Source organism: Tupaia chinensis, unplaced genomic scaffold (genome assembly GCF_000334495.1).
Source record: "Tupaia chinensis unplaced genomic scaffold, TupChi_1.0 Scaffold000259_1, whole genome shotgun sequence".
NCBI lineage: Eukaryota > Metazoa > Chordata > Mammalia > Scandentia > Tupaiidae > Tupaia > Tupaia belangeri.
The window spans coordinates 89,489-113,420 of record NW_006159739.1 but is presented as its reverse complement, the minus strand read 5'-3'; the positions used below and the strand labels follow the sequence as shown (position 1 = coordinate 113,420).

General features: G+C 41.9%; 1 protein-coding gene across 5 annotated transcripts; it reads left to right on the top strand.

Annotated features, from left to right (window-relative positions):
- Positions 1 to 118: 118 nt before the first annotated feature.
- Positions 119 to 23,932, top strand: LRRC42 (leucine rich repeat containing 42). 5 transcript variants are annotated; one of them, XM_006149358.3, is made up of 9 exons: positions 119 to 590; positions 902 to 989; positions 5,853 to 6,339; positions 14,038 to 14,169; positions 15,362 to 15,480; positions 17,373 to 17,461; positions 17,615 to 17,728; positions 21,548 to 21,632; positions 23,432 to 23,932. In XM_006149358.3, exons 3-9 carry the CDS (start codon positions 5,867 to 5,869, stop codon positions 23,704 to 23,706), a joined length of 1,287 nt encoding a protein of 428 aa, XP_006149420.1. In that variant the 5' UTR covers positions 119 to 590; positions 902 to 989; positions 5,853 to 5,866; the 3' UTR covers positions 23,707 to 23,932. The 5 variants fall into 5 exon arrangements, with proteins under 5 accessions (XP_006149420.1, XP_006149421.1, XP_027628020.1 ...); XM_006149359.3 differs by lacking the exon at positions 119 to 590 and having other exon boundaries at positions 858 to 989; XM_027772219.1 differs by lacking the exons at positions 119 to 590; positions 902 to 989 and adding an exon at positions 1,226 to 1,316.

Genomic DNA, 23,932 nt, shown 5'->3' with positions numbered 1-23,932 from the left:
CGGGATGGAGGGTGGGTTGGGGGATGAGGACATAGGGGTGTGGGAGATGGGCTTAGGGGTGGGGTCGGGGTGCTAGGGTAGACTGGGGGGCGTGTGATAAGTGGTGTTCGAGGCCGGGATGAGTGAGAGAGCAAGATTAGTTTAGGTGGGCTGGGGAGGGGCGAGTGTGGAATCGAGAGAGGGACCAAGAATTGCTGGCCTGGGGAAGGTGGAAAAGGAGTGGGATTTGAGGGTTGCAAGGAGGGAAGGAGCCAGGATTGGAATGGGAGAAGGGGTGGGGTCTTGGGGGCCGGGAAGAAAGAAGTTGGGGATGGGGAGGCGTGAAGGACGAGGGTTTTGAAAGTTGAGGCAGAAAAGGATGGAGAGGTCGACGTCCTAGGAGAGGGAAGCCCAGAGAGGGGGAGGAAAGGAAGAACAAGTGGAGAAGAAGGAGAGAAGAGGGTGGGATGATGTGGGGAAGGAAAGAGGCATGTGGACGTGGATTGGGTCTGGGGGACCGGTAGCCACTTTTCCGAAGAGGCGCGGCAGGATTGGAAGCGTGTGAGGTTCGAGAAGCTGGGGCAGGGGAGCTCTCAGTGGCGAAGGAAGGGGTAGGCATTTTGGTGTAGGGACTGGATTTTTGTGTGGGACTCCAGTGTTGGTAAGAGTACGTAGGAGAGGTTGGCATGTTCTTGGTGGAAAAGCAGGGAGCTGGGTGTGATGTGAGCCTTTGGCGCTTGGGAGAGGAAGGGGTATGGGAGAGAGGGCAGGTAGGGAAAAACTAGTTATAGGAGAAAAGTAGGGAGGAGAGTTGAACATTGAATAATGGCGGTCACACACAACAATGAGGGTGGTTTGCTGGTTGGTTTGCTGGTTGGTTACTGGTGGTTTAGGATAGTTTCTGTCCTGGTTTTTATGTTAGAAATGTTCCCAAGAATACTGCCTTTTCAAATAAGAAGAGGTGTCTACAGCCTTGGGATGGAAGCCATGAGTTGACAGATGTTTTCCGGGTATGTGGATGTGGCTAATTTCTACCCTGGCAGAGGGAAGAAGGGAGACCTCGTAACTCCATCCTGGCTCTGTTCCCACCAACTTTTTTTCATATATCCACTGTTTTTTCACCGCCTCACTGTCCTCCCTGCTACCCCCAGCTTGAGTCAGTAGTAGAGAGATCCAACAGGTGGATGAGATTAACTTTTAACACTTTTTTTTTATCCTTAAGGCTGATGTCATATTTTTATTCTTGAGAGAGAGCATCATACAGTGGAAAGAGCTTGAGCCTTGGAGTAATACAGTCCTGGGATTGAAATTCTGCCCCTTACTAGCTCTGTTCTTAAGTGAGTTAATCTATTTCTATCAGCCTCTTTGTCTATTAAGTAGGGATACTGACCTCATAGAATTGTTGAGGATTGTTTGAGATCATTTTCTATAGTACCTGGCATAGAGCTTGGCACCAGTGGGTACCTGATAAATGGTAGCTGTCACTTCCAGTATCATCTCACAGTCATTACTGTAACGTATTGTTCTGAGATTGACTTACTTACGTGTATTCCTCCTTTTCTTTCAAATTCCATAGCCATGAACTTAGCTCACAGTCTTAACACTGTTACCTGATTACGATATTTATGCTTTCACTTGACAAACTGGCTTCAAGGTCTAAAAAGCTGTCATGTTTAGTTATCAATTAATTTCATCTTGCCTTTTACTCAAAGAAGCTGTAGAGAACTGACTTTTTAATGTAGTAAGGCCACATTTCATTCATTTGATGAAAGGATATGCTTTGTGGTAATTTTGGCTCACCATTCATTGATCAAATACTAGAACATGCAGTATTGTAATGTTTTTCTATGATGTTGGATGGGTTACAAAACTGCCTCTGTGGTGAGCTGGGAGATCTACTGGCATACCCTACTTATTTTTCGATTTAATATATAACATAGCTACTACAGATCCCTTCTGGATTCTTACTATTATTCTTACAGATACTCAATTAGTTTTCCAATTTGTATGAGCTATAGAACAGGTCCCTTCTTCTGTAGTCCACCTTGTTCAACAGCCAGGGACAAGCAAAACCAGATACAGATGCTTTGGGCAGAATTCTCATGCCTTTATGGTTCTTAACTTTGAAGGGATGAACATTAATTTAATTCTTAGATCATTTTATAGTACCTCAAAATCTCTAAGAAAGCTTCTTGTCTGGAGATTGTAGGATGCACAAATTTAGTAGTAGAAATCAAAAGTCACCAGGATTCCCTAAACCAAGGTTTAGTTCCTCTAATACCATAGTTGATGAACAAGAGGCCTTGGGCTTCTGGACAAATGATGTGGGTTTACTCTTCAAGAAATAATGGAATTTTTTCATCATTTAGAAAGGTAAATGCCCTTTGATGAGTAATCTGAAGGCTAAATAGAGCCAGAATTGTGCCATTTTTGGAAAATGATCCCTGGAAACCAAAGCTTCCAGGATTTGGGGCAGCCTGGGTTAGTGTCCATACTCTGGTTCTAAGCTGCTTGTGCCCTCTGCTGGATGGAATCAGACTTATGTGATTTTCATCTGAAGTGGTCATTCATCTATCATCCACTTGTTTGTCCATGCTCCAGAGTTTATAGAAGGCATGTTGGCAGTGAGGGTTGGGAGTAATATAGATGGGCAGACCCTGTATCATTGCTCAAGGACTTCACAGTGTGCTGATCTATTATAATCTGGTCCCTATCACAGACTTTGCCTTTCTTTTTTTTCTTTCTTTTCTTTTTTGCCAGAGGGTACATGGCATTTGCCAAGAGAAACAGAGAGCAAAAGCACCCCTAGTGGGACATGGTCATACCACAATCCTTTTTCTTCCACTTTTCCTTCCCATTAAGATCTTGGACATGTGCACATACACATGCCTGGAGTGTTTTCCAAGCCACTAAGGCCAGGATTCAAACTGCGGTCAACTAGGTGGCACCCAGCCCCCAGTGTACAGCACTTAACCATTGAGCTATGGGGCCAGCCCAATAGAATTTGCTTTTCTTCTGTTAAAATTAGGTTATTCCTGGGCCAGCAGGTAGTGTGGTGGTTAAGATGCTGGATCTCATATGGCTGACTGGGTGATTCAAGACCCAGCAGCTTGAAAATCACACCAGATGCATGTGTGTGCATGCCCAAAATATCACAGGAGAAGAGTGGCAAAGGATTGGTGCATGGCCACCCTCCCCCCTCAGGTGACTTCTCACTCCCTCTCTGTCTCTCTCTGGTGAGTGCATGCACCCTATGGCAAAAATCTAAAAAAGTCATACTTTCTTAGGGCCATGCCTGATGTCTACTTTCTAATCAACAGATAGAATAAGACCCTGGGTGTCCAGTCTGGGATAAAAACCAAAGGTGATCTGCGTTTTGTCCTCATTAAGATCAGGGTCTGTGTGGTTGACGAGGCCAGACTCATACTCCTGCTGGAAAAAAGCTTTGAGTAAGGGAAGCATCTCCTTGCAGTAGGCACTGAACCCTGGAGTGAAGAGAGTATGAGTTACAAGGCTGGACTGTGACCAATGTTTTGTTGTTGTTTTAGTTTAGTTTAGTTCTATTTGTTTCTATTTTTGTCTTTTCTTGTTCGTACCAGTAGCAGTATTCTCCTATCATCTGCTTTGCTTCTACCACCTGCAGAAGGGTCTGGCAAGTGGGGGAGGAGCCTGCAGCTGTTGCCATTGGAAGAGGAGCTGGCTCCTAGCAACGGTATCAGCAGGCCCTGCAACTCAAAGCACTAAGTCTGTCCCTTTGAGATCTCACCCTTTCTCCCATTCAGTTCAGGAAATATCTGTTGAGAGCTTACTCAGTACTAGGCACTATGTCAGGCTGAGACAGAGAAATTAATCAAATAAATACCCTGTGTTCAAAGAGATCACAGCTCTGGGCACATTAACAAGTGAACAAACATAGTGCATGGTGCTAAGTACTGTGCAGAAGGAGACACTGGTGCTCTGGGGAAACCAAACAGGCATGCAGTGGTGTAGGAGTTAGGGAAGGTTTCCCACGAGAGGGGTGATGGTTGACCGAATGTTAATAATAAGCAGGAGTCAGCCAGACTGGAAGGCAGAGAAGGATGTTCTAGTCAAAGGGAGTAAAGTGGGCAAAGGCTGGTAGGAATGAAAGCAAGGCCAGTTTACCCAGTAGATGGCATGGCCCGAGAGAGAAGCTAAGGAGAGGAACAGGAAAGGGGTGAGGCTCTAGGGCTAGGCAGGGCCCTCTTTTCTGATGTGCATTTACACACATGATTATCCTCTGGAGAAACATGGATGGAACTGATTCCCACAAACAGGATCATTGTTTGATCTCCAGAGACTCAGCATTTTTGATCACTAACTTAATTGTTTGCTGACACTTGTAAGTGGCTTCAGGGCCTAATTGTGGTCCTGCATTGATGCAGAATAAGCTGAGTTAATTCACTCTAAAAGGCAATCAGTGCCTTTTAGGAAGAATATCAGTCTTTTACCGGATACTATCAGGCTATATTATGTTAAATTTCACCTCTTGCCTATAGCAAAAATCTTCCCCCCCCCCAAAAAAAAAAATTCTGTAATTTTTGGAGAGATTTTTGCTATAGCATATGTGCACTCACCAGAGAGAGAGAAGCAAGAAATCACCCTCCAGGGGAATCACCACACCACAATCACTTCTCTTCCATTCTCCTTTTGGGATTCTTGGCACGTGCACACACGTGCCCAAGTGTGAGGTTTAAATTGCTGGGTCTTGAACTGTGGTCGACTATGTGAGAGTCCAGCAATGTAACCATTATGCTATCTGCAGGTTCCCCCCAGAACTTTTTTTAAATAAAAAACTTGTTTATGTACCAAAAAATGATTAGCAGTAACTCCCTTGTTAACCTTCCACACACTTCTTTGTTGCACTTGGCTGTTCTGCTGCTGATTTGTTTTTGGACCTTCGGCTGCTTTGAGCTTCTTGAGAGGAGGGGCTGTATTTAATTCACCCATATTCCCCAAGACAATTCTCTGGCATATTATATTTCCTGAGCAGGTATTTGTGGAACTAAAATTTATCTGTTTACTAAACCTCAAATGGACCACAAGCGACAGAACTGTTTGGATCTCCAGATAAAGATCTCCATCACAAGACTAACTGAAAGTTATTTTAGCTCTTGGAAGCAACAGATCTATTAAGATTCTATTAGGGTGTTTTAGTTTTTGTTTTTTAGGTTTTTGCCATAGTGTGTGTGCAATCACCAGAAAGAACCTGAGAGAGATGGTCAGAGGAAAAATAAGAAATCACCCCCCAGGGAGGATGGCATGCCACAATCCCTTCTCCATTCTCCTCTCTGAATTCTGGACACACACACACTCAGGCCCAGTGTGAGTTTCAAGACACCAGGTCCAGGACTCGAACTGTGGTCAGCCATGTGGGAGTCCAGTGACATAACCATCACACCATCTGCTGGTCCCAAAATTCTATAATTTTAATGACTTCATAACATTTTGTGGTATGAGTGTATCATAATTTACTTAAGAACACTTCAGTTGTTGGACATTTAGGTTATTTCCAATAGCTTGGATAATATAAATTGTGATGCCATGAGTTTTTTTACAGATTAATCTTTGCCGGCATCTGTAACAACTTTTTAAGGTGGATTTTAAAAATAAATTTTGACCTGGGTTTTGAAAGATGAGTTAGGGGATTGTTAAAGAACTAGGGGCATTCCAGGTAGAGGCAGCAGAGACAACCTCAGGTGCCAAACTTCCCAGGCAACTGGTGATCTTTGCTGTCCCCAACCCAGCCACAGGGCCTGCTTGGTAGGCTCATAAAGCTTTGGGCATAGCAAGGTGAAGTTACATATTACAAATGGCATTTTAATTGGTTTGCTTCCCTGTACCTTCTTTTATAGTCACAACCAAGGCAATGTCTTACTACCTCAACTCAGAAAACCACCTGGACCCAGGGCCCATCTATGTGCGAGAAAATGGGCAGCTGCACATGGTCAATCTGGCTCTGGATGGTGTCCGGAGTAGCCTGCAGAAGCCAAGACCTTTCAGACTGTTTCCCAAAGGCTTTTCTGTGGAGCTCTGCATGAACAGGGAAGATGATACTGCACAGAAGGAGAAAACTGATCATTTCATCTTCACATACACCCGGGAGGGGAATCTTCGGTACTCTGCCAAATCTCTCTTCAGCCTTGTCCTGGGCTTCATCTCTGACAACGTTGATCACATTGATTCCCTTATTGGCTTTCCTGAGCAGATTGCTGAAAAGCTGTTCTCTGCTGCTGAAGCCAGACAGAAATTCACAGAGCCAGGTGCAGGCCTGAGGGCTTTACAGAAATTCACTGAGGCCTATGGAAGTCTGGTGCTTTGCTCCTTATGTTTGCGAAACAGGTAGGTGCTCTGATTAGGATATTTTGTATTTTATTGATGTGTTAATTCTGTCAAACTCTGGGGCTTAGTGCGTTTGGGGACCTTTCCTATCAGATAACACTGAGGCAGGCCATTTTGAGAAAAATCACTGTCTTCTAACCCCCTCACCAACCAGGCAACATCTAGCTTTACTTTGAAAACATTTCAGAAGGATTAATTGATTGCCACAGCTCCTTCATTAGGTAAAAAATATTTTTCTACCAGCTTTTTTTTGGGGGGGCCTATAGGGCGTGTGCCTGCACCAGAGAGACAGAAAGCGAGAAATCACCTCCTAGGGGATGGCCACGCTGCAATACCTTCTCTTCCATTCTGCTCCTGGGATCTTGGGCACACAAGCACACACGCCTGGTAAGAGTTTAAGCCTCCAGGTCTGGGACTCAAACCGTGGTCGACTACATGGGAGTCCAGCAACATAGCCATTACGCCAACTTCTGGTCCCATCTATCAGCTTTTTTTAATATAAGAAAGTAGAAAAGGCAAAAGATGTGATTTTCTGATACCTTTTGGTATGCTTTTGGGGATGTGAAGATTAGTACCAGGGTGGTACAGGATGGATGTTCATAGGATAGAAAATGAAGCATTCAAATTTAATAAATTGCTGCAAATCTGAAGAAAAAAAAAGAATGAGTGGTTAAAATTTCAAATATCCTAAAATAAGTCTCAACACTAAGGTCTATCTTTTAACAAAGCACATGTTTTCTCTTTTGCTCATATACTTTTACTTATTTTAAATTTGGGGGATTTTCTCTGCTTTACTTTTTTTGCTGTAGAGCGTGTGTGCTCACCAGAGACAAAGAGAAGGAAAGTGAGAAATTACCCTCTTGGGGGAAATGGCCATGCCTCAATCCCTTCTCCATTCTCACTTGGGCTTTTGGGCACACATACATACGTGTTCCAGGTGTTTTTTTCAAGCTACCAATCTTGAATTTGAACTGTGCAGTTGGCCCTATAGGATCCAGCCACCTTAACTTCCACACTCTCTGCTGGCCCTTATTTAAAATGTTTATTCCAACATCATGTAAAAACACTTTCAAACATCTATTTATGTTTAAAACACTAAAAGAAATTACAAAAATGTATACGGCAAGCAGTTCAGCCACAAACACAAAAGGGTATGAAAGTGAAAGATAAGCCTCCCTCCTGTCTCATCTCCTGTTTCCTCTCCAGAGACCAACTACTGTTATTTCGTTTATAATATATCATTCCAGAGAAATTCTGTACATACACATGTTTATATAGCTCTCTTTCCTGCTACTTAAATTAGATCACATTGCATCCACTGCCATATACTTTGCTTTTGCTTTCTGTAAATAATTTGAAAAATCATTTAACATTTACTTACAGATTTTTATTTCTTAATTTAAAATATTTTTTAAGTTTTATTTATTTTTCATTGAGAAAGACACACAGACACCCTTAACAGGTTCTCAGGCCTTGACCTCCTCCATAAGTCTTCCCCGCCAGTCAGGATCATGGGTGCTTACTCCTAGGCTTTACAGATAAATGGAGAATCGAACCCACAGTCTTCCATGTGGATCCAGCATTGCTTGAACAGTGTATTGCTGCTGCCTAACTGAGCTGGCCTGGCTTGTAGGTTTTTAAAAATAGCTTTATAGTGTGTCACTGTATAACCATTTTTGTGATTAGAAACTGAAAGGCAGCCTACTATTAAAATTACTCCAGCCCCTTTTACTGAAAAGTGCTTTTGCAACTTTTTTTAATTTTAAGAATTCTTTTATTTAACTTTATTTATTTATTTAAATTTGACCAGAGAAAGAGTGAGAAAGAGAGGGAGGGAAAGTGAGAAAGCAAGCCACCAGGTCCTAGACTTGAACCGTGGTCGGCCATATGGGACTCCAGCGCTCTCAACCACCATGCCACCTGCCAACCTCAGAAAGGCAGCCTATTATTAAGATGGGGAACCAATGTGATCATTAAAATGACACTAAACAAAAAGTATATCATAAGAGAAAGTCATAGCAGAAAACATAAGCTAAGCTCATGTGCTTAAAAAAGTAGTCTTTATTTAATCAGCTTGCAGAATTATTTCACCCAAGGTCAAATACTATACTAAAAAAGGAAAAGAAAAAAACATGCAGAAAAGAGTAGAACCTCAAACTCATTAACTGAGCCAGGTACCTCATGATAGCTCCGTCTCTATACTACAGTCATGGCTGGGCTTAAGGCTGCTATTAGTGGGAAGGGAAAAAATTACCTTGCCCTGGGACCAGCAGGTAGCGTAATGGTTATGTTGCTGGACTCCCACATGACTGACTACAGTTCGAGTCCTGAATCCGGAGGCTCAAAACTCGTCTGGCACGTGTGCGTGCATGCCCAAAATCCCAAGAGGAGAATAGAGGAGACATGATTGCAGCATGGCCACCCCCCTGAGGAGAGTGATTTCTCTCTTTCTGTCTCTCTGGCTCCAGTGAGCGCACGTGTCCTATAGCAAAAAAACTCCTTTAAAAAGAAATTTCCTTGCCTGTATGAAAAATTCCGCCATTATTTCATTGTAACTTATACATTTAAAATAACATTTTACTCATTTTTTGTTTATGTTTATTGTAGAAAGTTAGAATAGTGAAAAAGAATTTTGATATATTCTTTGTTTTAAAATTACTTTATAAATGTAATACTATTTGAGAACTATATAAAACTGCAATATTAAAATTTTTTTATAATCTCACCATGCTAAATATATATATTCAAATATATGTATTTGTAAATATATATATACCGTATATATATTTTTTAAATATATATATTTGTAAATATATGTATTTGAATATGTGTTTGTATTACCTTTAAATAAAACATACGTAAGTATATAAATGAAATATATTTATATAAATAAAATACATGTTTTGTATTCAAATATATTCTTGTATTCTGTTTTTCCCCCTGCATACCCATATAACTTGAGTATTTCCCATGCTATTAAAAGCTACTTACCTTTTTTTTTTTTTTTTTTTAAAGAGGTCTTTGCTATAGGGCATGTGCACTCACTGGAAAGACAGAGAGACAGAGAGACAGAGAGCGAGAAATCATCCCCCGGGGGGATGACCACACTGCAATCCCTTCTCCTCCGTTCTCCTCTTGGGATCTTGGGCACACATGCACACGCGCCCAGTGTGAGTTAAAGCCACCGGGTCCAGGACTCGAACCACAGTCGACTACATGGGAGTCTAGCGACATAGCCATTACACTAACTGCTGGTCCTAAAACTACTTACCTATTTGCAAGTGTCACATACTCTTCCAGTAGTCAGATTGGTCAGATTTGGATGAGAATAGCAATTTTATTCACGTTCAGTGAAAACATAAATTAGTGTAGCTTTTCTGAAAAGCAGTTTGCAATATGTATTAAGAGCCTTTGCCTAGTCTTTTCAAGAGCTTTGGCTCAGCCATCGTGGTATAGGCAGTAGGCTATCTCCTTGCAGTGTTAGAAGCCATGTGAGAGGACCCAGATTTGGTTCTGGGCCCACCTGGGTGTGCTCATGATCCTGGCTGGTTGTAGGACTGGCTGGGGTGAGGAGAATCATGGAGTGGTGAGACCCTGTCAGGAGTGACTGTCTTTCTCCCTAATAAGAAAGGAAGGAAAGAAAGGACTTTAAATGAAAGAGCAAGCCCCCCAAACATCCATAGCAGTCGTTTGACTTATTAATCCCATTTACTAAGAATCTGTTCTAGGAGCCAGACTGGCACAGCATTAATACAGTTGGACCCACCTGGGAAAGGTCTTGTGTTTTCACCTCAGGTCCTCCATGAGCATGCTGTATGCATGCGCCATGATCTCGGCCAGCTAAGATGGGGGTGGTGCCTGTCTGTGTGTGTGTGCTCTCTGTATGTCTCTTTACCTCATGAAGAAATAAACTTGTAGAAAGCAAACTTTACAAAAAAGAATCCATTCTAATTTCTAATAACTAGAGAAAGAAACAAATATTTAACATAATTGTAGTACTGTTTGTACTAGTAAAAATCTGAAAACTTGGGGCCAGCAGATGGTGTAATGATTATGTCACTGGACTCCCACATGTCGTTGGACCACGGTTTGAGTCCCAGACCTGGAGACTTAAAACTCATGCCTGACATGTATGTGTGCATGCCCAAAATCCTGATAGGTGAATAGAGTAGAAGGGATTGCAGTGTGGCCATCCCCCCAGGGGGTGATTTTTCACTTTCTGTCTCTCTGGCAAGTGCACATGCCCTATAGCAAAAATTTCTTTTAAAAAAATCTGAAAACTGAATGTCCAACAATAGAGCAAATTATGGTACATTAATGTGTCAAAATATTATATGACTATTAGTAGTCTAAAATAATTTTAAATGGTGTGGTAAAATGTTCATTATATAATAAAAAAAGAATGACATGATACTGTATGATCCAGATTTTAAATATATATGTGTGTGTGTGTGTGTGTGTATATGTATATATATGTATCATCACTAACATGCGAAAAAAAGGAAACCCATCAATATGTAGTCTAGATGGTGAGATTGAAATTGGTTTTATTTTCTTTATATTTTTCCATATTTTTCTCTAATGAGCCTGTATTATTACATTTATAATTAGAAAATATAAGAAACATTTTTACCATAATCTTTTGGCTCACATTTTATCAAAGTAGTTCAATACTTTACTGTCTTATTCAGATATAAATAATACTTTCAGTTGTGATCAAAAATCATTCTTCTTTTGAATTCTCAAAGGAATTATTAACAGGAGGTTTGGGGTTACTTCCCCCCCCCTTTTTTTTTAACAGAAGAGCAGAGTAAGAACCATCTGTCCTTAGGGAATTTAGAGACTAGGATAAAACCAATCCACAAGTAATTTATTTTTTTTAATTTAGGTCTAGAAGTAAGGTTCATGATTTTCATAAAATTATTTATTTCAACTATGAATGTTACATTATATTATACCCTGCAAGATTATCCTTCAAATGTAGTTAAAGTTGAAGCTGCAGCAGCAGAGGTTTTACCAGCCAGCATTAAAAAGGGCTCAAGTCAAATGGAATGAGCCTGAAAAAAATAATTGAAAATAAGATAATTGGGTAAGTAGATACTGGTGCTCACTGTCTTGGGGTTAGGTCACCAAACTCCTGCCAAAACGAGAAGCCGGCATCTGTGCAACTAGATTTCAGCCCTCCAGAAACACTCTCCGTGTTGAAACCCCAGTGATTTTTAAACCTACTGGTCACAGGGAGGCAAGTCTGTTGTTAAGTTTTCCCTGTGTTACTGAAGTAATAGTAGTTACCATTTAAGGAGGGTCGATAGAAAACCACGTACTTTTCGAAAATATTGTTTCTATTTTTCTTACTCATGAAAAGAAGTAATCATTCACCCCATTTTGAGGCTGGAGAAATTGAGACTCAAAGATTCACTAACTTTTTCACAATCATACAAGTAGTTAGGGCTGTTAGAATCTAAACTCAGGTCTGTCTGACACTAAAGTATGTCTGTTCTCTTTTATTGCTGCACGTCTATACGATTATGAACCCTGTCAGGGCAAATTGGAAGACGAGTTGCAAGCAACAACCTAGAGCGTTGATTATTTTCTAGATTAGCATTTAGTATAATGACTGGCCCTGCGTGTTGGTTCCTCAGCCATGAGTTTTGCAATGTTTCTTAATCACATTACACGGTGTTATGTCCTTTGCAGATAACATTTGTTTCAGAATTACTAAGAATCTTTTGGTTTAATTGATCAAAGGATGTGTGTTTTCCTTTCTCTGACTGCCAGTAATCCCCCAAATCCCCATTAACACACTTCAGCTCTGTGATTGGAAGATGGAAAACAGCAGCTTTATTTACAGTGCAATTAAAAGACATCTGAGTAAATAAAGCTCATTTGTGTCCCCAGCTGAGCTCTGTCTCTGGCAGCTTAGGTTTTGCAGTTTAAAGGGAGTACCAGTGCCTCAAGCCATCTGGACCTTGCAGTCAGGCCAGTGATCTCTTTGAGTATATCTTATTTTGGTTTGAAGTAGGAAGGAAAGAGATGTAACTCTCCTTTTACCTTCTGATTATTTCATCCTGTTTTTGGTAATTATGATCTGCTGGCAGAAGAGAACAACGAAGTGTAACCTCACTGTTCCTAACATACCATCTTGGAAAGTTCTAGGCATCCAGGAGGAATATGGATAAAAAAATCATGTGCTTGCCAAAAGTCAGTTTCCTTAGTCTCTTAGAATCCTCTCCTCCATTTCTTGTCACACCTAATCCCTTTCATTTTTCCTCACTGACCTTATCTGCAAAAGAACAGTTAGAAAGCAGGGTGAAGGCCAAGGTCTGAGCTGTGGAATGTCGTTTTGATGAGGCCTCCCTGATGCTTCCTGATAATAATTTGGCAAGGTGCTCCAATGTTATTAAGTTGGTCATGTGTTTTATTTGTTTTTTATTTTTGTTTTTGTTTTTTTAGTTTGCTGTAGGGCATGTACACTCACTAGAAGAGGGGACATGGTGGTATGAGAAAGCACCTCCCCCCACCCCCTTGTCCCCCAGGGCAGTCCCTTCTCCATAGTTCTCAGCATACACACAATGTCTGGTATGTCTTTCAAGCTGTTGGCCCAGGACTCAAACCATGCAGTTGGCCATGTGGGATCCAGCCACCTAACTACCACATCACCCACTGGCCTGTTTGTGTTTTCTTTCTTTCTTTTTTTTAAAAAAATTTTTAATTTATTCATTCATTTATCTTAATTTGACCAGAGAGAGACAGAGAAAGTGAGAAAGCAAGCCACCAGGTCCAGCACTTGACCCGCAGTCGGCCATGTAGGAGTGTCCAGCACCTTAACCACCACACCACCTGCTGGTCCCTTGTGTTTTTTTAACCATCCAGATTAGAGTATAGCCATGTGGCAGGCCTGGAGTAAAGCTGGCAGAATGACTGAGGTACAGTGGAATGGACAGGTTCTCAAACTTGTGTTTGAGTAGAAAAGAGTATGTTAGTATGTGCTTGGGGATATGCAGATTAGGCTCTAAGTCATTGGCCTGTTTCAATATTCATATCACTAAATACTGAGCAGTGGATAAAAAGCAACTTTGAAAGGATGAGTGACTACAATTTTGAATACCCTGAAGTTGAAAAATTTTTAGATAGAATTCTAGCACCAACACCAGGGTCTGTCTGTTGCAAAGTAAAGCAAATGTTTTCTCTTGTGCTTTGCCTCTGCTTGTATACTTTATTTATTTAGAATTCTTATTCCACCATTGTGTTAAAAGATGTTCAAGTCCTAACTGGTCAGCCAGGTGGTGTGGTGGTCAAGGTGACTGGATCCTACATAGCTGGGTACTTGTGCTCTGTTCTGGACCCAGTGACTTGGAAAACATGCATGTGTGTGTGTGCATGCTCAACATCCTGAGAGGAGAATGGAAGAGAAGGTATTGCAGCATGATCATCCCCTCTGGGAGCTGGGGGGAATGCTTTCTCTCTCTGTCCCCTCCACCTCCCACGAGCATATGTGCCTTATAGCAAATTAAAAAAAAAGACTTTCAGGTCATAGACTAATGAAAAAATTCAACCTGTGCCTAGATAGTAATCAGTGAGGTCTGCTTATTAGTACCTCGTCTGGATGGGATGATGGAATGTCGATCGTGGAACATAGCCACGAATGGTAATGTTTTAAAGAAGGGGAAAAAAAAGCTATTGATTGCTGTGCCACAGGTATCTGGTGATTTCAGAAAAACTTGAAGAGATTAAGTCTTTCCGGGAACTTACCTGCCTGGATCTTTCCTGTTGCAAGCTTGGAGATGAGCATGAACTTCTAGAACATCTCACCAATGAGGCCCTGTCTAGGTACTGAGCTTCCACTATGTGTAGATGAATTGTTTGTATTACTTATTGCATTGGATCATCTTTAGGAATGCTAATTACTTCCCATTACTGTGTTTGTTTGCCTTTTTTTTTCTAAAACATTTTCAACCTCCATTTACTTGGCAAGCAGTGTAGATTGGACAACCCTTAGAACGTCTGTCATTTGGATTTTTCTTTTTTTTTCTAAATAACCTTTATTTCAGCATGTAGCACTCCAGGCTACCTGAGTTGAAGTGTTTTTGCCCTTTATTTTTCCAGTCCCATTTTATTCTAGCAAGAGATGGAAGTTATACTATCTTCCACAATTATTATCATTTGTCATTTTAACTCTCAGTGAATTATGAATTATAAAGAAAATGAAGTATTAAAGGCAGCCAAATCCATCAATTTCAAGAACCATTATTTTAAAAAATGGCCTAGAACATCCCATTCACACACAATCCAGCTGATCTCAGACTCTCTGCTCTGGCCATCAGAGAGGAGGCCCAATGGATTCTTTTGTGGTTTTGTAAACACCCAGATGGATATCATACAAACTTGGGCCTAACCTCCTATCTGGGGCCTGCTTGACAGTGACAACTACATACTGTCTCATACAAAAGTATCTTTGTGTAAGGTTATTTGGCACTAGGGCTTGGATTTCTTATGTGAAAGACAGTGGAGGATATTGAAACACCAATTCCAGGTCAGTTGGACAGATTGGGTTGTGGGAATACCTTATAAACCTTCTCTGAAAGCCTAGTTTTAAATCTGGCTAAAATTAGAGGATTGTTTGCTTTGCAGAAAGAATTCTCATAGACATTCTTTGGCAGACTTTCCTAACATGTAGAATGTTTTTGATTTTCACAGTCTATTAAAAAATGTAGGTTTCATGTTAACATATATTTATTTCCTGACGGGAAGTCCTTGTTTACCTTATTTGACAGTATACCTTTAGTGCCCTCTGCCATCTGAGATTGGTACTACATGGCACTTGAATGCCTAAATTACCTCTCTTAATAACTGAAATAGCACCAGACCTTTACTGTGTTACATACGGTTAGTCAGTGAGTGAGGTCGCAGGGGCAAGCAGATAACTTTATATTTCTAAATGTAGAATGTTTAGAGCATATTCTCATACCTAGACTTTCTTAAACTCTCTTTAATAAAGTATTTATGGGCTTTGTTTCCCTAGTGTAACTCAACTTCATCTGAAGGATAATTGTTTATCTGATGCTGGGGTCCGAAAAATGACAGCACCAGTTCGAGTGATGAACAGAGGCCTTGAAAATCTAACACTATTAGACTTATCTTGTAAGTTGTATTAAACATTATAGATTGGAGCTGGGAGGTGGAGTGGTGGCTAAAGGCACTGGACTCCCACATGGCCAATCGCGGTTCAAGTCCTGGACCTGGTGGTTTGCTTTTTCACTTTCCCTCTCTCTCTGTCTGATCAAACTGGAAAATAATAATGATAAATGGAATAATTCTTTTAAAAATTATAGATTAACATTGGCCCTGAAAATCTAACACTCTTAGACTTACAAATTTTACTAAAAATTGTAGATGATTACTGTTGAAAGAATAACCTTAGTGATGAACCTTATGAACCTTTCCCTTCATTTTTGAGGTAATAAAAGAAAGATGATTTTCCTGGGTGCCACAGCATGTTAGTGGCAGAGCAGGACTAAAGCCAGACTGATGACTCCTCACCAGATACCTTTTCCAACATACTGCCACCTCTTTAGGGTAGGAGAAGCCCTAATAGATACATCATGCCACTCTGTGCAAACAGCAGTCTTTCACTGTATTCATAGTACACATAAAGGACATTTGGCTCATCCTTACTTTCCAAGTCCCTAATCATAGTGTCTGTCAGCTCTATCCTTTATCAGTAGTCACCTGATGAAAAGCTTGAAGAACCCACAGTCATGATAATTTATTTAGGACTAATCGGATACTGACTCCAGTCAGTGGTGGAAAGTTGACAGAGGTCAGTGATGATGTAACAGCAGCCCATTGAATTCTGGATTGAATGCAAGGTGGGATAGTGTCAAAAGAATAGATGAACAGGGGTCTGGGGTCAAAGTGCCCTCTTTGTTTTGCTCCTTTTGCTGGCAGTTATGTACCCTTGGGCAAGCTGTTTAACCCCTCTGAGCCTTGGTTTTGGCCGCTGTAAAATGAGCATAACAGTAAATGTCCCGCCTTCCTCCCAGAGGCTTCATGCATTCACCAAATGCCTTCTGCGCTTCTATAGTGTGCCAGGCCCCGTGCCTGCGACCTTAAAGACCCAGTGCCAGTGCAGTGCTCTCTGATGGCAGAAGGTCATGTGAGAAAGGATTCTGAAAGAAAATGCAGGTTAATAAAAGTAGTAGTAGTCTCTAAATATCTTTGAAAGTCTTATTAACTAAATGCTTTCACTTTGGAGGTGAAAAAGGTCGTGAACCATTTCAATACATGTTTATGTATGCTGTTTTCATATGGTTCCAAATTAAATCTTCTGTGAAAATTGTCTGGTTCATTTATTTTTCTACTTACCCCCAACTCCTAGAAAGGTAAAAAGGATCTTATCTTGTATGGCTTCTCCATATTACTAACAGGAAAGATAAGACTTCTATGTTTAATTTACTCTAAAGAGTTTCCTATTCGATATTTTTGTTTAATTTTTTTATTGTTAGAGGGTGCTTGTATTCCTTAGAGAGAGAGAGAGAGAGAGTGTGTGTGTGTGTGTGTGTGCGCACGCACTTCCAACAGGGCATGGTCATGCTGCAGTCCTTTCTCCTCTTTCTCCATTCCATCTCCATACATATAGTATATGTGCCCACCATGTTTTTCAAGCTATTAGTGCTGGGATTTGAACCATGGTCAGCCACGTGGGATTCAGCCTCCTATATACTGTGTTTAGGTGCTGCCTTATAGGGCTGGCTGCAGGGTTTTTTTTTCTTTATTCATGAAAGAGTAGGTGTGTGCACATGGGGCAAGAAGTGAGGGTGGAGAGAACTTGCATGAGCACTGAGCGCCCTCCACGGGATCTGGTCACACTATGATCCCCTCCTCCAGTCCTCCAGCCCATCAGATCTGGGGCACTTATGCACATGCCCAGCGTGTTTCAGGCTCAATGGGCTGCCAGTTTACTATTGTCTGGACTTGCTCTGAATTTATAGTTGGCATTTTGGCAACAGTTATAACTTGTTTTTGATGCCTAGGTAACCCCAAGATCACAGATGCAGGGATTGGATACCTCTTTTCTTTTAGAAAACTAAACTGCTTAGATATCTCTGGGACGGGGCTCAAGGTAAGACTTTTGGTTCTTTTCTCATATTTCCAGACTCGTGATGTAATAGTTTGCTTCCACTAATTGGTGTTTAGAAAGGGTGGTGTTTATGATGGTCTTTGTTTGCTACTGAAAGCAAGTATTTATATTTCTGGTCTTTGTCTCCCTGCCTAGGACATCAAAGCCATCAAGCACAAGCTCCAGACCCACATAGGCCTGGTTCACTCCAAAGTGCCTTTGAAGGAATTCGATCATAGTAATTGCAAGACGGAGGGCTGGGCTGACCAGGTATTTCAGATTATTCCCCCTACAGTTAATACCGCTTTTCATTCTATTCCAGGTGTCTTATCCAACACATTGAACAAACATTAATCCTCTCAGTATTCCTTGGCTGAAATGTCATCTTCACGTTAAATTGCAGACACTGGTGGGTGTAACTGACCCATCTAAGGAGTTAGCATTGGATGCCAGACTTCATATGTCTTGCTGTGGTCACTAGATTGTGCCACATCCCTACAGGATCCAGGGGAAACAAACATCTTATGAGTGATTCAGAAAATGAGTGAACTGGCTTGCTGTTCGCATGTTCTCTGAGCAGCATGTGTATACTGAAGAGAGTTAACTCTGGTATCACCCTGAGTTAGAGAAGGACAGCAGGCATCCCCGTGGGGCCCAGTCACACCACAGTGCAGATTCAGATCTGATTCTTCTCTTTCTTTTGGACAAATTTCTTACCTCCAGGACCTTGGTGAGAAAATGTCTTTTTTGTCCTTCTCTCATTGAGTCTTGCCAGTCTGAGAACTTTACTTTGTCTTTTTTTTTTTTTTTAAGAGGTTTTACCGTAGGGTGTGTGTATTCACCAGAGGGAGACAGAGTCAGAAATCACCCAGCAGGGAGAGTGGCCATGGCCATGCTGCAGTCCCTTCTCCATTCTCCTCCCATGATCCTGGGCAAGCACATGTGCAAGCACATGTTCCCAGCGTGAGTTTCAGGACACTGGGTCCAGGACTGAAACTGCGGTCAGCCATGTGGGGTCCAGCAAGATAATTGCTATCGCCATGCTGCAGTCCCTTCTCCATTCTCCTCCCATGATCCTGGGCAAGCACATGTGCAAGCACATGTTCCCAGCGTGAGTTTCAAGACACTGGGTCCAGGACTGAAACTGCGGTCAGCCATGTGGGAGTCCAGCAAGATCATTGCTATCCCATCTGCTGGCCCCATGGTTGTCTTACTGATGGTCTTTCTCAACTTGGTGAAGTAAAGACTTCAACAGGAAGTCAGAAAGTCACCAAGTAGGACAGTGCAGGTAGATGGTAGCTTGGGTGTGGCTGGTACCTCTCTTCTTCAGGCTCTGTTAACCAGTGTTTGCTGGTGGAGGCCTGGAGGACCCAGCTGACTCTTGTCCTGGATTCCTCCTTGGCTCCAAGCCATAATGCATGGTGGTGGACCTGTAGCCTCATCTCTCTATAGGGAAGCAAGAGGGAGGCTGGTGAGCATCGTTTCAGGACTGTGTGGAACTTGGTCCGGTACATGACCACTGCATTGCCAGACCACATTTGGAGCACTGGATTGGTCCTAGCATCATTCAGTGGTTTTGAGATAAGTGTGAGAGGGTCATTCAAAGGCTTGATGCAGTTTGGGAGCAGGTGACATGATGGAAAGACCACAAGTTATGGATTGGGGATTGGGAATCAACAACCAAGTAGCTGCATGACCTTAAACAACTTCAAGGTTATGTTAATTCTTCTGTGAAATGGAGAAACCAGTACCTCTCTTGCAGGGCTTGGTGAAGATCCAGTAAAAAGCCTAGCAGCCTGGCCCGAAAGACAACTAATTGGGCCAGTGCAGCTTCCCACCATCCAGCCTCAGCTGGGCCCTAGGGCTTGGCAGCAGTGCTTTACCTAGAAGAATGAGGCCAGCTAATAGGGGTTCACTTACTTCCCTGTCTCTGTCTCAGAGTATCTCCCTGTCTTCAACATCTTCTGTCTCCATGTCTTCTGTCTAAGGGGAACAGGTATGCCACTTTATTCCAGTGACAGGCTCTCTTTTTCTTTTCTTTTCCTAGTCCTGTTCCCTAAGATCTATAACTTCCTCTGGGATGCTTGCTAATAATTATTTCTCCCTCTGCCCTGCCACCACAGCTTCAGTGTTTCCATTTCTTTCTGTGTACAAACGTACTTTTCTTATTTCAGCATGCTCCTCGTCCCACAGTGCAACCATGCACTGTTTCCTGTTCCTCTCTCTCCTACCTCCTCACTGCCTACTCAGTTGTGTGTGTGTGTGTGTGTGTGTGTGTGTGTTTTAAGTTTCTTTTTACTCAGAATAGCACTAGAAAAAGAGAAACACTCCCAGCAGGGTCCTGTCATGCCACAGTACCTTCCCACAGCCCTTCAGCACCAGGATCATGGGTACACAGGGATTGAACCCATGGTCAGCCATGTGGCCTCCAGCACTGCAGTGAGTGGAACTGGGCCCCTACTCACTTCTTAACCCCTTGCAGTCTAGTTCTGGCCTCCACTGCTCCCTCAAAGTGTTCTCTTAAAAGTAGCGAGTGATCTCGTTCTTCACTTTCCCTGGCTTTGCTGCAGCCCTCGATATAAACATGCATGGCTTGGGATTTTTTTTCTTCACCCTTCTCCTGGTTCTCTCCCAACTTTCTCACTACTTCGAGCTCTGACTGATCTCCTCCTCCTTCCCATCCTCCTCCCTTACACTTCTCACCCCATGATCTGAACTGTTCTCAGGGCTTTAACTGTCCCCATTAGGGCGACTCTGCCTTACTTCTTTCAGACACTAGACATGTTCCCAGATACTGTCTGTAAGTCTCTGCTCAGCACCTCAAATTCAGCTTGTCCTGAGCCAAGCTCATTCTGCCCTTCCTCATCCCCCGCTAGCCCTTCTGACTGACACTCTTATTTATTTTAGCGGAAGCATGATTTTCTCGATTGTCTGCTGAGTCAGCAGGTTTGGTGACTCCATCTTGACATCCTCTTAGACCGGTCCCCATTTTCCATAAGCAGAAAGCACCACAGAAGGGATGGCAGCTAGTATTAATTAAGTGCTCGTTGTGTGCCAGACACTGCGACTCTGCCCATACATGTTTCCTCCTTTAATTCTTACAACAGCCCTAAGGAGTATGTACTCTTGTTAGTCCCTTTTTCACAGATAAAGAAATTGAGACACAGAAAATAAGTCACTTGCTAAGGGTCCCCTTGCTCGTAGTAAGTGGCAGAGCTAACCCTGGAGGTGTAGTCTTAAATTGTGTTGTACTGCTTATGTCCTGAAAATGTTTTTCTTGACTTTATGATCATTTTATTACATACTATAAAGAGAAAAATTAAATTTAAAATTCTTGTTACACACGGTACATTGAAATGATCATTTACTTTATTCATATGTAGTTTATACTTAGCCAAATTTCTAAAATAATTTATAGTAGCTTATAATAAAAAACAATTGTATATAAAAAAATGAAAACTGATCATGAAGTGTTGTGAGAATATAGCAACACAGGCCGTAGGGCATATGTGCTCATGGGGGCGGGGGGTAAGAAATCACTCCCCAGGGGAAATGGCCATGACGCTGTCCTTCCTTCTCCATTCTCCTCCTGGGATTTTGGGCATACATGCGCATGTGCCCAGCATGATTTCCAAGCTGCTGGCTCTGGAACTTGAATAGCAGTCGGCCATGTGGGAATCTAGTGCCTTAACTAGTACCACCTATTGGCCCTCATAGTCAATATATTTTAAGGTGTGAAAGTGAGTCTAGGAGTGTGTAAAAGATACTATGACTAAGATTTTAAATTTTGATATTTAGTATGAAGATACGCAGTTTATTTGTAGCTTAAAATAAAACAAAATTGGAAACCAGCTTTGTAGATTTTCCTGAACCCCATAGATACGTATACCCAACACATTTGTATTTGATTTAACTCCTGCCTAGAACAGAAAATCCTGACCTGACTTGATCTTACTCATAACACCAATCATCTGAAGTAAAATTTACTTTTTACAAAAAGTGAGCGTGGGGGCGGGAGCAGACAAGAAAGACGTAAAATTAAAAGCTCGTGGTTTAGTTCCGATTCACATCTTTCTAAATTCGTTTCAGATCGTTCTGCAGTGGGAGCGTGTGACTGCGGAAGCTGTGAAGCCCCGGGAAACCTCGGAACCCCGAACGGCCACTCAGCGCTTCTGTGAGAAATCCCCTTCCCCTTGGAGTTCTTTGCTCTCAGGTTGTTTGTACCCTTACAGCAGTTAGCCTGTCTTCTGTCAGTGTGAAAATTAATTATGGTTGTATTGACTTGGAGTCACCAAGGCTTGTGTCCTGTACTACAGCTTACAGTGCAAGTTTACACTTAGTTTTCTGCACTAGCACTAGACACACAGATTTTTATGTTATTTATTTATATACATCTTATTGCAGAAAAGATTTGTGATGGCACAAGATGAAAAAGGATTTAAGTGTAGCCAAAAGACAGAAGCAGCACAAGTGTTCATCAGTAGATACATGAATAAGCAAAATGTAGTGTTTACATTCACTAAAATATTACTAGTCTTGAAAAATAAGGAAATTGGGCCAACTGATGGTGAGATGGTTAAGGCAGCTGGCCCTCACGTGGCCAACCACATGGTCCGAGTCCCACACCTAGTTGCTTGAAAAACATGCTGGGCACGTGTGGGTGTCTGCCCAAAATCTCTAAAGGAGAAATGGAGAAGAAGGCATTGTGGTGTGACCATCACCCACGGAGTGTGGTCCTTTCTCACTTTCCCTCTCTTATCTCTCTGCCAAGGGAGAGGGAATCTTGACACATGTCACAACACCGAGAACCTTGAGGACTTTGCTAAATGGAATAAGCTAGTCACAAAAGGACAGATGTATGATTACTCTTTTATGAGGTTCCCAGAGTGGTCAGATTCATAGAGAAAGTTGAATGATGGTTGTCAGGGATGGGGGTGGGGGTGTGAAGGAATAGGGAATGACTATTTAATAGTTACATACTTTCAGTTTTGTAGGATAGGAAGAGTTTTGGGGATGGGTGGTTGTGATGATTGGGCAACCATGTGAATGTATACACCACTCACTGAACTATACACTTAAACATGATTAAAATGGTGGGGCCAGCAGGTGGTGTGGTGGTTAAACCACTAGATCCCACGTGTGGTTTGAGTTCCAGACCTTGGTGTTTGAAAAACTTGGCTCTAGTGCATGCATGCTCAAAATCCCAAGAGGAGGATTGCAGAGAAGGGACTGTGGTGTGATCACCGCCCCTGGAGGGTAATTTCTCACTTTCCCTCTCTGTCTCTGTCTCTGATGGGTACATGTGTCCTATGACCAAAAGAAGAAAAAGAAAAATGGTTAAAATTTGTGTTAGGTATATTTTACCATACTTTTTAATTTTTTTAAAGGAGTTCCATGTTTAAATAATTAAGTGATGGAAACATTAAGATAGCAAAAGAATAATCCAGGGCATACCAAAAATAGAAACAAGGTTGGAGTTGTTTGCTAGAGTTGTGCCACAAATCTGACTCCTGGAAGACAGAGTCAAGTTCAGATTTTGCATAGTCACAGCTAACATTTTCGAGCTTTCAGTGTGTACTAAACATTCTGCTAAGCATTTCACATACATTATTTTATTTATGTTTATAGCACTCTTATGAAATAGGATTTATATCCTATGAAAGTGAGAAAACTGAATCTCAGACAAGACACTTGACCAGGGTCACTTACCCAGGAAATGGCAGATCTGGGATTTAAATCCAAATCTCATTCTCTGGGATGAGTCCACGCCTTCAACCTGTGCTAGTGCATGTGCCACTGGTGCTCCACAGGGCACTCAGAACAAAACGGAGTCAGAGCAGACCTCCCTCCATTTGTCACAGAGTTCAGAAAACCCACCTTTATCTTTCCCTTGGATCATCTGTCTAGACACCTGCAGGCATTAGCATGCCAGCGTAGTCAACTGATCTTCCTTGCCTTCTGTCACTCTTATAGATGGGAAGCGGGCTCGAACAGAAGCCCCAGTGAAGTGTCCCCTGGCAGACACCCACATGAACTCTTCTGAGAAACTCCAGTTCTATAAAGAGAAAGCCTCAGACTGCCATGGACCATTGTTGAAACGTGAAGCTGTCTCAAGCCAGGAGTCAAAGAAAAGCAAGAAGAGAGCTTTTGAGGAGTCGGAGAAGGAACAGAGTAACTCCTCACAGTCTTCAAAGCAAAAATATGTGTGTCTTGCTGTAGAAGACTGGGACTTGTTAAATTCCTATTGATTGGCAGATACAGGTTGACCTGTCTCTCCCCCCATCTCAGTGTATAAGGAAAGGGGACTGATAATGATTTACTTTTTGTTTGGATTTACCTATGGCATTAGCATAGCAGGCGGATATTTCTACTTTTGTGGTGGGGAGGGGAATGCTATGGAAGTATGTAATAATTTCTAATGTATATTTTCAATACATAGTAATTTTTTCAAATAAACGTTTTTGCTGTCCTTAA